We start from the raw sequence: 16,990 nt of genomic DNA, 5'->3' as shown, positions 1-16,990 counted from the left end.
AATCATCTCGAACATGCATAATTTCTTTAGAAGAAGTGTGAATGTCCAGATAAGCCACAATTAATCTGAAGTAAAATGTACGTTCACATATCGTCGGTTTAATACAAAACTATCACATCTCAAAATTGACCATTTTTCGTTTATATCCGTTAAAAAGCATACAAAAACCAAATAATATCACTGTATTACACCTTATTTTCAAATTTCGTATGTTTTTCTAGCGGTGGATTGACATTATATTAGATTTCAGTCATAAAATCAACATTAATTGGGACAGTATTGCATGAGACCGACGATATGATACGAAGTACAGGAACAATAACGAATAAAAGCAAAAAATAAACAAACACACATTCAATGAACTATACAAACCGGAATCATGTAAAATAGCTGACCCACAATCGAATATAAAACGGGAAAATAACGCTGAAGCATGTTGCTCTGCTGGCAGCAATCTGTGGAAATCATGCCAATAAAAACATCAAGCGACAACCCACAACTGTGGAGCAGGGATTCACACAGATTATGCCGATACTGCGGCAACTGGAGTGGAGCAATCCCCTTAGTGAGTACCGGGGGCGCATTACTGGTCGGTGGTGAGTTCCCACAGCCAACCCAGAGCACCAGGAAATAAAATCCGTAAAAATTGTTTTCCCGTACGGGCATCCTGCTGATGTTGTGGCGTAATCCAATAATCTTCTCTTGTTTATTTCATTATTCTGACAAACCTTTCCCTCCCTCTCTCTCTCTGTATCTTTCACTTTCCCTCCGGTAGAGTGGGACCTGCCCTCGCGCCAGTGGCTAGCGGTGACTTCGATCCTGCTGATAGCGGGTGCTGCCGGTGTGGCCGTCCCGTTTGCCTTGAAGGTTTCGGCCGGGGCACCGCTCGAGGAACGACTCCACGCCGCAGCCCAGCTGCTCGAAACAGTGCCTTTAATCGACGGACACAACGATCTGCCGTGGAACATTAGGAAGTTTTTACATAATCAACTCAACGAGTTTCGGTACTACAAATTTACTAGATTGTTATCACTTTCCAATATACGCTTATTTTTTTCCGTTTTATTTTATTTTTTTTTCTGCCGCACACAGATTTGACGACGATCTGAAGCAGATATCACCGTGGTCGAAAAGTGCTTGGAGTCACACCGATTTGCAGAGACTGAAACGTGGCCGGATAGCTGCACAGGTGAGTTGTGTTCGGTAAATGTACCCATTGAACATAGGCGTACGTGAGGGGGTTTGCGTAGCGTCCGGTCGTCATTTGTTTCTTCAACTATAAACAAATCAATAAATGAATCTAAATATGATACTGAGCCAGTCTACGATCCGAACCCTTCATCCGCCTCTGGCTTCACACTAGTTTTCTGATATTCTCTGTGGACGCAAAATACTTGAGGAAATCCAATAAACGTGAAACTTTGCTCCTTCACGGAAAGGAGAAGAACAAACTATTACAAACGGACAGAACGCCATGACAGTGGCTCCGCATGGGTCCACTAAAACACAAAGTGTAGTAAAGGACTTGGAACATTCTTGAAAAATTGAATCAATTTACCACCACATCAAGTCGAGCTATTTTTGCTGCAGTCAGTGCTGTTTGGAACTTTTGAATCCGGTGACCCGTGCTTGCATCCATGAAGCCGGGAGGAAAGGGATGGGAGTCAGTCGGAGCCCAATCCGGATTACAGAGAGTAGCCGTACAATTTAGTTCAACTCGGTTTGGTTGGATTACAAGTCGATGGGCGTAGGGATGATTTTGGCGATTGCTTGTAAAGGGGAAAATTCGCTGCGAAATATTTTACTGGTATCCCTAGATTACCCAAATTGGCCGAGCAATTTGTGGCCTCCCGAACCACAGCACCCGGATTTCTCCGGCTAAGCTTTCATGTTTTGCAAACCCGAAAACCAGGCACCAAAGTGGAAAACTTTAGACCAACGGCATCAGCAAGGGCAGCAGCATGCTTATATCAATTTTCCATCTACTTGAGCAGAATCAAATTTCAAAGTTTATTGTCCTTATTGGAAGGATAAAACTTGCCTTGCACTTTATAAACAGCACCCAAAAACCCCCCTTCAATGACTGCATATAAAACTAGGAAGACGCTTCACTGAATAGATCTTGCAAAACGGCCGCGCTCAAGAGATATGGCCGTTTCATTTACTGTACGGGAAAAGGGATTTTCCTTCGATGAACACGCTCGTAAGCAAGATATATAAATTTTGATGGAATTTATGAAGCTCCACAAAAATTCACTACTGGTACCGCTTGACGCGGTGATGGTGGTTGTAGTTTGCCTGACAACGATGCCGGACGGTGGCACGTAGCAGGAAACTGGCGGTTGTTTATGACTTTGCTGGATCGTAGTTGAGAACTCGTGACTAGCTGTGGAGTTATTGTGCCTGTGTGTTTCGGTGATGCGATGGCAGTGCTGTGTGATACTGACATGAATAAATGTATGTTCTTAAACGAAGCATTTGGCGATAGCGGATTGCGTTATAGTGGAGGATTTTGCTTATCTGAGGATTTATGAGATTTTCGTATTCACGACTCACGGATATTTGTTTGGGAAAATAGTGACATTTCTTACGTATGTGTCAGAAACCTAACGATGTAATATGTAAGTTTGGGATTTTTATATGATCTGTATGTGTTGTTTACGAGAACACATATACCAGGTGGAGTTTTTTGTTTGAGGTTTCAGACTCCCCTTCCCCTGAATGAAATCATCCATACAATTTAAATTAAAAAAAAACAATAGTGGTTGTTTTCCGCATTACTGACGTAGGACTAAGAGATTATTTGTCATATACTCAATCAAAAAGATGACATTTAATTTCATAAAATGAAGATTATATATTATTTTTTTTTAAGCGGCGCTAGTAGTGTAGTGGTAAGCGTGATTGTCTCTCATCCCAAAATCCCTGGCTTCAATCCCAGTCGGTTCCGCCGGAAGGAAAGTAAAGCCGTTGGTCCCCGGTTCATGAGTTGATGGGTCGATAGGTAGGGTCCAGGTGTGGGAGCTGCCTCCTTAGCGTCGGTAGCATTGGTACGGAAAACAAGATCGACGGAAAACAAATAAAAAAAAGTAAGAGGTTATATCCAAGACACGACCGTAGATTTGACGTAGGATTACGAAAGGTGGTTTTGATGTCACAGCAAAAGTATAGTTAATATTTAATTGTTTTCGTAACTCGTTATCAGTGAAAAAGTTCGATAGGTTGAAATTCGGAAGCAATTTGAGAGTTCTGTTTTTGAGGAGCTCTTTCGGTGTCCATGTAGTACAAGTCAATCCTGAACGATATGTATTGGATGCAAGCTCTTACTTGAACTCTTTAGTTAACTATTTTATCAGTCATTTGTGGTCCTGAAAAGGACAGATGGGTTGGAAGCTTGCAAGCCAGTTCAGGGTGTCTACTCAATCCAAGGAATCAAATTCCCTGAGTTTTCCAGGTTTTTCCAGGTCGGATGAAAAAAATTCCAGGTGCATACAAATTATACACATTATTATTTTATCGAACCCCCCTGTTTGCTGGTGTTCACACTGCTTGCACATGTCGAAAGAACTGTCAATTTAGATTTCAAAATAAAACTGTATCAGGAATCAAAAGTAAATACTTCCATCATGAATTACCGGAAAATTGCTCTAGTTACGGCAAACGTATTTGCTTTTATTATTTTAAATAAAATGAGAAAGAGAAGGTGAACTTTGTGGAGTAGGAAATGGTTGCTCAGGAGGAACACCGGCAGGGATTTGGCTCATCTTGTCCATCAAGAGCTGTGATATGAAGATGAAAATGGATTTCAAAACTTCGCCAGGATGTCGATACCAACTTTAGACAATCTAGTGGGAAAAGTTCTCACTAGATATACATGATTCCTTGAGTTATGAAAATTTCTGTTAACAACTCAATTCTGCAAGGTCTTCAAACCTTCTGACGTCCCTGAAGTTTTGTTTCTGTTCTCCGGTAAAATTTCCTTAAAAATCAACAATCTTTCCTGACAATCTGCAAATGTCTCAGTAGTTTTACAGATTTCTTTGAAGTTCTGTGTGTTCTTCAGAAGTTCAGCAAATTTTCCTAAAAACCTAAAAAGTTCCTGAATCCCTGAAGATTTAAGATCCTTGAAGATCAACAATTATCTCTGATGTTCACAACATTTCTAATAATCTACAAACTTCTCGAAAGTTATGTAATTTTCTCTGCAGATTTTCATGATTCAAAAATATCTGCATATATCTCTGAATATCTATACAATTTTCTAAAGAATTAAAAGATTATCTAGAAATTTTTGAACTTTCCGGAAGTTTTAGGAAGTATTCTGAAGTTTTTCTAATTTTTCTGAAGCTGTGCAAATATCTCTAAAGATCAGCGAACTTACCTGATGTTCTGTGAATGTCTTTCAAAATCCAAGAACCGCAGTAAAATTCTGAAAATTTATTTAAACTTCTGCTAATTTTTGAGTAGATTTACACCCTCTGAACTTTTCTAAAGTTCCTAAAATTTATTTCAAATTCTGTAAAGTTTTCTGAAGTACTGTATTTCTGCTCTTAAGATCTACGAACTGCCCTTAAGTTCAATAAATTTCACAGTAGATCTCCGAACTTTTCTAAAGTTATTTAAATTTCTTTGTGGATTCTTGATCTAAAGATCGGCGAACTTTCCCGAAGATCTGCGAGTTTTGCTGAAGCTTTGCAAATTTTTCTAAAAACGTACGAATTTTCTGACGTTCTACAGACTTCTCTTAAGGTCTACGGATCTAAGTTCTTTAGATTTATCTATTTCCGACTTCCATGGAGTTCTGCAAAATATTGTGCTTTTGTACTTCGCTGCGATTTGTTTTTGGAATTGAGGTGCTTTTCTGACATTCAACAAATTTTTTTCGTAAGATCTCACATTTGTGTGAAACTGTGAAAATGTGAAACTTTCCGTCAAATTCCTGCAAATATCTATAAAGTTCTGTAAAGATGTCTTACGCTCCGTAGCTCTATTCCCAAGATCTACAAAAAAAAACTTGGAGCTCCATAAATTTCTCAGTAGATCTGCAAACTTCTCTGATGTTTTGTAAATTCCTCTAGGGTTACCCTGAAGATTTGAAAATTTCCTTGAAGATTACATAAAGTTGTCAAAATTTATCAGAAAATATTTGAGCTGCCTTGAAGTTTTAAATGTCTCTCTCAAGATCTACAAATTTTCCTGAAATCGTGTAAATATTTATTTTTTTTAAATCCCTGTAGTTCTGCAATTTTTACTGAAGATCCATTAACATTTCTGAGATTCTTGTGATTTTTTCAGAAGTCCTGTGATTTTTTTCAAAGTTCTGTAGCTTTGTTCTGAAGATCTACGAACTTTTGTGATGTTGAATAATGTTTCGAGGATCTCCAAACTTCTGTGAAATACTTTATATTTCAGTGTAGATTCTTGGACTTGTCTGAAGCTATGGGAATTTCCTTGAAGATTTGTAAAATTTCGCTTATAGTTTTACAAATTGATTTGAAATTATTTTTGCTTGCTTGAAGTTTTGAAAATTTCTTTGAACATTTATCTGAAGATCTACGACCTCTCCTGTGATTTTGTTTTTATGAATTTCTGTTAATAACTTTTAATTTGTTTGTAGTTCTGTTCTCAAGATCTACGAACTACCCTGAAGCTCAACAAATTTCTCAGTAGATCTCCGACCCTCTCTGAAGCTCAAAAACAAATTCTATGTTGGGTCTCAGACCTGCTGTCTGGCATGCTTACTCTTATACAATACATGCTTCGTATGCTTCCTTTTGACGGTTGCCAGTCTCTCTTTTTCGGCTGTTTCCTTTTTACGACGATTTTGATCCTCCACATACAAATCAGCGAAGAGCGAGCGTGACAAGACTCTCTGAATGAACTTGTCTCGTTCGCACACGTTGTCTTAGCTGTCAGATGCTAATGTCCTTAAGAAACGTTTCGAGAAACTGAACGAAAAACTTCTTTTGAATTACGAATGAAGTGATAAATGGAAAATTCCCTGAGTGGAACCAAAATTCCCTGAATATTCCAGGTTTTTCCAGAAAAAATAAAATTCCCTGTAAATTCCCAGTTTTCCAGGTTTTTTCAGGTAGTAGACACCCTGCAGTTTAAAACAATGCTGTGGAATTTTTTCATCGATGTTCTTGAAGATGATACCGGTGCGGAAATGAAATATGTATTAGGGTAAACACATCAAGCACAGAAACTAAGTATAATGAACGGTACTTACGTTTACGTTTTTTTATGCAAATTTTAAGCCCTTTTATTAAGAGAATTTGGCAAGATTTTTTTTATAATTCTCTTTATAGGAGTGGCCTAAAATTTGCATCAAACAGCATATAGTTAGGTAGGTATCGTCTGGCATGCTCAGAGCTCGGTATAAATATTTAGCGACTGTGTTAGGGAAACCACTTTTCCCATCACGGAAACGCCCCGCTTTCTGATGACACAATTACGTATTTTCGTACACAAAACGCATGGAATTTTTGGTTTATTCAATAGATAAAAAAAGCAAAAATTGATAGCAGGAATTTGTTGCTAAAATTTTCCAATCGCCAGATATTCGCAATCAATCACAAAAATTCGAGATTTTTTTTTTTTTGCTTCTTCTAGCGTCCTGGAGAGAAGCTCACCTTAATTAGAAGTGTTTCTGGTTTTTTTTTTTTTCCTTTGGTTTGTTTTCCGTCGATCTTGTTTTCCGTGCTGAGCACCAATGCTACCGACGCCAGGGAGGCAGCTCCCACACCTGGACCCTACCTATCGACCCATCAACTCATGAACCGGGGACCAACGGCTTTACTTCCCATTCCGAAGGAAGGCGTGATCAGAGATGTTATGCCTCAGAACATCCCGGCGGCGCCGACTGGGATTGAACCCAGGCCTGCTGGGGTGAGAGGCAATCACGCTTACCACTACACCACCGGCGCCGCTAAGTGTTTCTGGTTAATTTACATTGTCATGTGGCATAAGGTCATTGCGTGAATTTGTATGTTTTTTTTTTTTTTTTTTAATTCTTTATTTAAGAGATTTTTAGCCTTAGGCTAGTTCATCTCTAAGTGTGAATTTGTATGTACCACTTCAATACTGTTGCGCATTTGACCACAAACGTGTTGTTGCTGGGTACATTATCAAAGTGATTTGGGGGTGATGTGGCTGGCAGCAAGGCGAGCGACCTTCAATGAAAATTAACTTTCAAACAACAATAATTTATGGTGGTCCTGAAGAGAACCGTTTTATCGTGATGGTTGAGTAGTACTGAGCTATTAGGGTGTTTAACACAAATGAGGCTGGTGAGCTGTATGTTGTTTGGAACGAGGATGACGCCCTTGGCATATATGGCCCACAGCGACTCACGAAGATGGATTCCGATCAGTAGCGGTGAGGCTTCTTTCTCCTTCTTCGGTGAATGGACGCTATTGTGTGCTGCAACTCACTGCTTGCGGGCAGCCTTTCGTTGTGTACAATGTTCAACGCCACGTGCCGAAAGCACTGCTGCTGCTGCTACTGACGACCAACCAGACACAACCACATACGGTGTTTGAATAAGTACCGTTCAGTGAGACCGGATGGAATTGGATTTTGAAATCTGTGTTAGGGAAATCGCTGTTTTTGTAGCTAATCGGTGATTATTTTGATTACCATTGCAACAGTTGAACTGTTGTGTAATTTTCAAAAGTGACCTATTGAAAATTAATAAAGTGTTCAATTTCACAGATTCGTAGCAAAATTTATAATCGATTGGCTTGTTTGGAATTAAAATGCATCCGCTATTGACAGAGTTATATGTGATTAAAACATGACCACTTTTCGTAATGCGGTCGATTTTGGTTTTTTGAAATTGCACCCAATATGTTGCCGAAAGACGTTATACTACGTTAAAAATAAGTTCAAAATGCAGTTCCAAATATGCACTAATCGCTCGGAGACTGAATGATGATTGGATTTCGCCAAGTTAACGTCGCATCTTACATTTTTATGATACACAATTTGGACAAATTCATATTTTTTAACAGAAGCTTGTTTCAATAAGCGAGTTTTCAATTAAAAGTTCTTCAAAAAAGAAGAAGAGTATGTACCTAGTGGCATTAACAGAACATTGACGTAGGACCGCGATTGGTAGATACAATTGTTTTTGTGCTTAGTTATTTAAGTTGTTTAAAATCTATAAAGTTAAAACTCTTCAAAAATTTCAAATGGTGGTCGGTTGTATGAAAAGGGCCAATATACGAAATTAAATGGAAACCAACAGTAAGAACAAAGCCATTAAGGGAGGCTACCGTGTACCTGACGGGCAATTAATGATTAGTAGAACCAGTAATTTGAATGCTTGATCTCTTGAAGATAATGAAGACGAGCTATTTAACTTTTTGAAAGTTCATAACGTACATATCGCCGTTATAACTGAAACGATCCTGAAACCAGACCATGACCACTCATTAATTTTTGAGCTAGGTAAAGGAGTGTGCGTTTGACTAGTACTGTTGCATTAATGGCCCATCGCTCAATTTCAACTTCTATTCAATTTTTACACTGCCGTATTCTACGGAAACTGTCAACCTATCATCTTCAAACTTTCTCTAACTAATAAATTATCACACTCACCGTTTAAAATAAAGTAAGTTCTTCTCTAACCACTACCAAAGACAGACGTCTTTAGCTACTCTCTGCAGGTTATGGGCCTGTCGTGAAAGAAGATTGAAAAATGAGTACAAGTTCGAATTCCAACGGAGTTTCTCAAGGCGGTTCCTCAAGTATTCCTCCCATCGAGAGGTTGACTGGACGGGACAACTGGTCCTCATGGAAGTTCGCAGCGAAAACTTTTCTTCAGCTGAAAGGACTCTGGGATGCAGTGAAACCGAAGCAGAAACCAGACGGAACATTCGAACCGGTGGATGTGCAGAAGGATATGCGAGCGCGGTTGAAACTGATCCTACTTCTCGATCCGCTAATCTATGTGTACATTGAGGACGCGGAATCGGCCGAAGCTGCATAGACCAAGTTGGAAACGGCATTCGAGGACAAAGGACTTTCTCGGTAGATCGGTTTGCTCCACAAGCTCATCAAGTCGGATCGGGATTCGTGTGGATCAATGGAAGAATACGTGAACCAAGTAATATCCACAGTACACCAGCTGAACGGCATCGGATTCAAGCTTCCGGATCTCTGGATTGGCATGATTTTGTTGGCTGGCCTCCCGGACGATTACCGACTCATGATTCTGGCCTTGGAAAACTCTGGAGTTGCCATAACGGGCGATTTTGTCAAGACCAAACTTCTTCAAGAGCAACCGTTGCTAGGCAGCAAGAAAAACAACCAGGCCTTCGCAACGAACAAACGGCATGAAATCTCGAAGCAAACGAAGCAGCCTACTTCATCCAAGGGCCCGAAATGCAGAAAATGTGCTCGGTACGCACACATCGCCAGGGACTGCACGGATTCAAGGAAAGGTGAAACACGTTACGTCTGGCAAGAAGGATGCGAACGACTGGATTTTTGATTCTGCGGCGTATGCACATATGACGAGCAATCGAGAGCTCCTCACAAATCTGGATCAAGGAGTTGCCTGCGGAACGGCAAATCGATCGGTGTGCAGAAGTACTCAAGACAACGTTGCAGTGAGGGACGTGCAGATTATTCCTGGGTTGATGGCGAATCTTCTCTCGGTCGGCAGAATCGTGCAGAAGGGGTATTCCGTAACTTTCAACAACGATGGCTGCAAACTGGGAGCCACTCCAACAATCAATTCAAGCTGGACCAGGTGGCGAATAACACACAGGTTTTGTCGTGTAATGCTGCTGGATGTCTCGATCTCTGGCACAAACGCATGGGTCATCTTGGTGTCGGAAATTTGAAGAAGCTTGCTGGTGGCCTTGCGACAGGGATTATACTGAATGTTGAAGCTAGTGCTGGAGACTGCCGCGGTTGACCTATGGGAAAGCAGTCGAAATTGTCGTTTCCAAAAAGCGGATCCCGTGCGTCGGATGTGTTACAACTGGTTCATTCGGATATCAGTGGACCGATGGAGATGAATTCGATTGGCGGTAATCGGTTCTACATTACTTTCATCGATGACATAACTAGACGCATGTTTGTGTACTTCCTGAAAACCAAATCAGAAGCCGAGGTGTTAGCAATTTTCAAGAACAACCACGTGATGGCCGAACGTCAAAGTGGCAAAAAGCTGAAAACAATACGGACTGACAATGTTAAGGAGTATCTGAACAATGGTTTCCAAGGTTATTTTCAGAAGTAAGGCATCCGACACGAGACGACCAACGATTACACTCCCGAGCAAAACGGATTGGCCGAGCGCGCCAATCGGACCATCGTGGAGAAAGCGCGATGTCTCGTATTCGAATCCAGCCTATCAAAAGGCTTCTGGGCCGAGGCTGTGTCAACAGCTGTTTATCTGATCAACCGATCACCTACCCGTGGTCATGGTGTGACCTCCGAAGAAGCGTGGAGTGGAAGAAAGCCAAACCTTTCACATGTTCGTGTTTTGGAACGAAAGCCATGGTTCAGGTTCCAAAGCAGAAACGACGCAAGTGGGACCCCAAATTCCACATTGATGCATATTGTTTGCTCTGTACACATTAAAATGATGAGCGGTGGTAGAAATAGCACTGGAAGGACTACCATCGAGTCAACTGGGTCCAGTTTCGACGCGTGGTCGACCGCCACATCGACGACAACCCACCGCTCGACACAGTGGATGACATCGACCGGGCCCTGGATGGTCTCCATCAAGCCATATCCGTGGCTGACGAAGAGTGCGTTCGACGAGTTCCTGTGAGGGGTAAGTTTCAAGCAATTGATTCCCACACCAAACTCTTGATTCGGCTCAGAAATGTTCGTAGACGCCAGTTTCAGCGGACTGGGGATCTGCAGCGTAAATACGAAATGGTCGATCTGAATCGGCAGATCGCTTCCAGAATGGTCTCAATCCGGAACGAGAGTTTCGGCCGGCTCGTTCAGAACCTGGACGACCGTTCCAGACCATTCTGGAAGGTTGCCAAGGTGCTGAAGTCTCACCCCAAGCCCATTCCACCACTTAGAGTCAATGACGAACGGCTTATCACCAACGAAGAGAAGGCCAATGCAATTGGGGAGCACATTGCCCAGTCGCATTTGCTTGGCTCTACAATCCCAAGTCCACTCGAGAACCAGGTTGTGCAGTGCGTCCAGACGTTAGATGCCTCCCCTTGTGTCGTCCCTCCAGAAGAACGGATTACAGAGGAACAAATTTGCTCAGCGCTGAAACACAGTACGAACATGAAGGCTCCCGGGTTTGACGGAATATTCAACCTAGAGTTGAAAAATCTCAGCGCGAGGGTGCACTCGCTGCTGGCTGCCATCCTCAACAGATGCTTGGAGCTGCACTACTTTCCAAGCATCTGGAAGGTGGCAAAAATCATCCCGATCCGCAAACCTGGGAAAGACCCTTCACTACCGTCAAGCTACAGACCGATTAGCCTGCTCTCAGCGCTGAGCAAGCTGTTCGAAAAATTGATCCTCAGCCGACTAAACAAGTTTGTGGAGGAACATGACATTCTTCTTCCGGAACAGTTCGGGTTCCGTAAGGGGCATTCCACCAATCATCAGCTAGTGCGGGTGATGAATAACATCCGAAGTAACAAAGCTGTATCCAAGTCCACAGCCATGGCCTTGTTAGACGTCGAAAAGGCGTTTGACAATGTCTGGCACGACGGACTTATATACAAGCTTTGTAACTCCAACTTTCCACCATACCTTGTGAAAATCACCCGTAACTATCTCCAGCAAAGGTCGTTCAGGGTGTCGTTGAATAGTTCCCTTTCGGGACAATTTCCGATCCCAGCAGGTGTTCCGCAAGGGAGTCTGCTGGGACCATTGCTTTACAGCATCTACACGTCGGACATCCCTCCTCTAGGAGACGGTTGCGTGTTCTTTCTGTTTGCAGATGACACCGCGATAGCCGTCAAGGGTAGGATGCCTCGTGAAATTACGAACAAGCTCCAACGATGCCTTGACACCTTTACTGATTATGCCACCACGTGGAAAATCAAAATCAACGCCTCGAAAACCCAAGCGATCATGTTCCTTCACAGACAATCATTAAAACTTAAACCGTCTCCCTCCTGTACCGTAATAATGGATGGTACAAGGGTCGAGTGGTCCACTGATGTTACTTATCTCGGGATGTTGTTCGATGAGAAGCTCCTGTTCCGCTCGCACATAGAGAAAACCCTAGTTAAGTGCTCCGCCTTGGTTAGGTGTTTGTATCCGCTCATTTGCCGCAGATCCCGCCTCTCAAGGCAAAACAAACTGGCTGTTTACAAACAGATCATAGCCCCCGCGATCTTCTATGCCGCCCCGGTGTGGGAATCGTGCGCTCAGACCCACAGGAACAAAATCCAGGTTGCACAGAATAGAGTGTTGAGGATGATCCTAGATCGTCCATTCGACACAAGAATAGCAGACCTCCATCAAGAGGCAGAAATTCCCAAAGTAGATTCCAAAATTGATGATATGACAACTAAATTTATTCAAAAATGCAATCTTTCTGAACATGCTTTAATAAGCAATTTGTACATAGTAGGTTAAGTGTATATAGTAGAGTAGGTTAGTTTTAAGCTGTAAATAGTAGTATTAAGTAGTTTCTCTTCAAATTCTAAAAACAAAACAAACCAATCCCACCAAGGTGGTCGACCGTGTACTAAGTCTAGGACTAATTCTGTAAAACAAATTTTGAATTTTGCCCATACCTAAAGATGAAGAAAGCAATTAAATCACTTAGTAAAAATTTATATGGTAATCGTCCAAGTTAAACTAAAATAAAGATCATTTAAACTAACTAAAAACTAGAAATAGCACTCATTAGTGATGCATTACCAGGTTTAGAAACAACGTTTCCAGCGAAAAGAAACACACACACTTTACAATCAAAACAAATCCCCAAAAAAGACTGGGCCTCTGTTAATTTCTCCTACGGATCCGTATTTCAGCAAAACTCAATCAATTCTATAGATCTGCTGAAAATTTCGTCGAACCGACATCACTGATTTCCATCTGCTTTGCTTTTATTCAACACAGCTGACGCGTTGACAGAAAGAGGGAAAAGCAACTAGTGAAAAATTGCATGAACGAGGGATGCTCCTGTTGCAAAACAATGCTTCGGAATGTGCATGATAGAGGGTGCTAGTGTGCATGTAAAATACGCTTGACGATATTTTTAAGATCTTTTTTTTCTAAGAGTTATGTCTGTTATGTAATTTAACCAATTTTGTAGCGCACGGTTGTGCGTCTTGTTCTCGGTAGGTCTTTGTTGCGACACATGACGGAGGCTAGCAACCTCGGTTAGGTTACGACAGCAGCTAGCTCATTAGCGCTAGTGAAGTAGCATAAGTGTAAACACTCCATATATGAGCAAGTCAAAACCGTACTCTTTTACCAGTGGATTTGAGAGAAAAAAAAACCTCAATGCCCCTCATCAATTAATGTATGAGCTAGGTAAAGGAGTGTGCGTTTGACTAATACTGTCGCATTAATGACTCTTCGCTCAATTTCAACTTCTATTCAATGTTTACACTGCCATACTCTAGTGGAACTGTCAACCAATCCTCTTCAGCACTTCTTCTAGCTAATATATTAGCGTATTTTCAATCAACTCTAACCTCAAGTTCAAAAGGGACGCAAACTATTTCATTTATATAAATGACCGTCTTGATGGAGCCTGTGATGGCGTTGCCATCATTGGTCATAGATGTATCAAACATCAAATTCTTTCATCATTTGAAACCAAAGTTTTTGAAACCATTGGACAGTTTACCTTTATTGCTGCCTATTTGCCATTCCAATGCGTAGGCCAGCATCATAATTTGCTCAAGGGTGACCTAGAGAAACACACAGTTGTAAATTAACACCACTCATTGAATAATGCTCAAAGCAATTCAAATGGTTATAGGGTTAACTACCCCATTTCCGGCCTATTAAGCACAACCCGCACTTAGTCTTTCTTAATCTAGCGCAGTAGTTTAGCACCATAACTAAAGGCTTCCAAATTTATTTACCTTTCCGTATGTACCGTAAGATTTGATAAAGAGCAACCAATCGTTGAGATATTGTCAAAAGTCTAACACTGTTTATTGACGCCAAACTCGGCCTAAATTCGGCCTAACGCATTGAAACGTCATTGAAACGCAAATGAATTCTCTTCGGCCTATCGGATGAAGATAAAAATGGATTCGGTCGGAACGCTTCTTTTATTTTTGGGAATAATGGGTGTAAACCTTCATATCACGCGTTCTCATTGACTTCGGCCCTTATTACGGGTATCACTTCACGGTGAAAACGAAGTGAAGTGACCAGTTGTCACTCACGGTGAAGTGATTGCCGTGTAAATCAAATGGGAATCACTTCACCGTGAGTGACAAGTTGTCACTTCACCGTGAAGTGACATCGGTAATAAGGGCCTTCGTTCCGTAGTTTATTAACTAAAGTATCGTACCAAACGCATAATTGGCTTGTTAACTCTGAAATCATGGATTTATTTGAAGTTTTCTGCTCTATAGGCCCAAAATGGGCGATTAGGCCGAAGTAGTTCTCTACCCTATTCTGTTTAATGATTGTTCTGCAGGTTATTAGAAATCCTTCAGTTATTAATTGCTCTTAACTCATTCATGTCAACTTTGTAGTCAATTGGTTACTCATGTTGACATCGGTTCGGATCACCCTGCAGTAGCTTTTGAAATATGCCAAGAAATAATTTCTAATCCCAACAGCTCTGCTTTCAATTACCATAGAGCTGATTAGGAGAAATATCCAACATTTATGGAATATAGCTTTGATCTAAATAGTCCTTAGCAAATATGATTTCCCTTTTTCTGAGTACCGGTATTTTGGTACCGAGAGATTCAGTACCGGTACCAGGTGATTTTCAGGAAATAAATGGAAATTGGAAGACAAAAATAAGAAAAACTTTTCTTAAGGAGCCTATATTCTCATCATCCGTAAGCATATCAAATTGATTGCTCAATTTAATTTCATCAAAAGGGGGATCAAGCGATTGCCCTTTTCTTTTGCGCTTAGGTGCCATGGTGGCAGAAGAAAGTTCCAAACAGATTATTATAAGAATCCGAAGGATCGAAGAGGAATTTTCCAAATCAATATCCAAGCAGGATTACCTCGGGTAGGGTTCAAACAAGGATCGACACTTCCTTCAGCAAAAAGCAAATAGATCCGCATGGCAAGAGAGCACGATGCGGACTGAACAGCACGAGATGATTTTCTAGTGTAAGTGTATTGGAAAAAACTTACTCAGGAGGTCAGGAAAGATCCTTTGCGGAAATCAATGCCAAGTTTGTAAACTGCTGTAAAAAATAAATATCCAATTTATAATAGGTTGTTATACAAATGCCCATCACACAATATGGGTAGTACTGATATTTACAAAAGAGGTGAGGATCTCCTGAACGACACATCGTCAAGCGATATTGACATATGTAATAGATGAAATTCTCCAAGATTTACCAATGTTATTCGACAAGAGGTTCTCGATCTCACGATCTGCAGTGACCTTTTAACAGAAAAGATTGTGGACGGGCATGTTTATGATGAAGAATCGTTGTCAGACCACAAACATATAATGGTTTGATTATAAATCCGGACCAGTAATTTCAGAAAACTATAGAAACCCAAGAAAAACTAATTGGGGCCTCTGTCGTTTCTATTTACTGAAAAACAATTCGATTAATGACGAACAGATTAGGTCGCGCATGCAACTAGAAAGTGTGTCTGATGCGGTCATCAATAAAATGATCTCATCATATCATGCTAGCTACCCTATCCAACATAGATCATCCAGTAGGGATGTTCTTTGGTGGAACGATAAGCTGGCAAAATTGAGGAAGATATCCAGACGGCTGTTCAATAGAGGAAAGGCTACTTCAGATTAGGACCAATACAAAAAGGCTCTACCTTTTTTTTATTATTTTATTATAGTCACTTTAACACTCTTGGGTCATTCGTGACTTGTCCGGGGGTGAGATCTGAACTCGTGACTTTGGCGTGACAGGTATAGATGTTAACCACTACGCCGGGGTCGCCCATAATGACGATGCTCACAGATCGAGAAATATCTGCTGATCTTGGAGGTACGCAACTAACTATAAGATCGATGAAGGGTTTTCCTCAAGGAGGGGTACTATCACCCTTATTGTGGTCTTAGTAGTGGACGAACTCCTTAAAAGTTTAACGGAGCAGGGAGATGTGCCTGATTGGGACAACTTGCAATGTCAACAAATGTCTATCACACCTTAATTGTGAGAGGATATGTGACTAGCACCAAAATAAAAAATGGGTCAGACAACAATATTCTTAAGTAATGGACGCAGTTGTAAAAAGGCTCTACAGATAAGAGGAAAAAATGCAAACCAAAAAGGCTCATCAAGGAAGTGAAAAGAATCTTCCGGGTATGTCAAAAACCTCCCTGCGGATGCAAAAAAAAGCTACAGTGAGAGCCATAATGGCTTCAAGAATAAGCTTCCAATGCATCAGATGATAATTTCTAGGAAAGTTGCAAGAGTCTTATGGGGGAATTCGAAATTATCTACTGGCTCAAATGAACCTACCGTTGAGAAAATTTCGGAAGAAATCGGAAGAAAAATCTGGAGCAGTTAAAAAAATTCCAATGGAAGCAAAAGTATTTAAATTTAGTGGTTAAACTACTCTTCACTTTATAAATCATTCAACAAAAGTTGAAACAATCTGATGAATGGCTGCTATGAATTCAACCTTTCTGCATTTTGAACAAAAATGTTTTCCGATTCCTAGGAATTCCCGGGAGGAGCTATCAGCTGTTTACCGTCTGTCGGGAAGTCAAAATTAGTCAGGAAATGGAAACACTAATTCAATCACGCAAAGTAATAACACCATCGCACAGACGAGACAATTCCGCATGAATTGGTAATGCTAATTTAAATGAATAAGTTGTTATTTATGAGAAAGCTAC

At 40.9% G+C, this 16,990-nt stretch overlaps 1 protein-coding gene across 1 annotated transcript in view; it reads left to right on the top strand.

The window, feature by feature from the left end:
* The window catches only part of LOC135700887 (uncharacterized), a 139,801-nt gene that overhangs the window by 68,708 nt on the left and 54,103 nt on the right, over positions 1-16,990 (top strand). The window contains exons 6-7 of the mRNA XM_065221545.1: positions 776-1,004; positions 1,093-1,189. Of these exons, the coding sequence (XP_065077617.1) occupies positions 776-1,004; positions 1,093-1,189 (326 nt within the window). The remainder of the gene's footprint in view (positions 1-775; positions 1,005-1,092; positions 1,190-16,990) is intronic.

The sequence above is a fragment of the Ochlerotatus camptorhynchus genome, unplaced genomic scaffold (genome assembly GCF_037179485.1).
Source record: "Ochlerotatus camptorhynchus isolate MF236.1 unplaced genomic scaffold, CSIRO-AGI_Acam_v1.1 ptg000144l, whole genome shotgun sequence".
Lineage (NCBI taxonomy): Eukaryota > Metazoa > Arthropoda > Insecta > Diptera > Culicidae > Ochlerotatus > Ochlerotatus camptorhynchus.
Note: the sequence above shows the minus strand (reverse complement) of the source record. Positions and strands in the feature narration are given on the sequence as shown.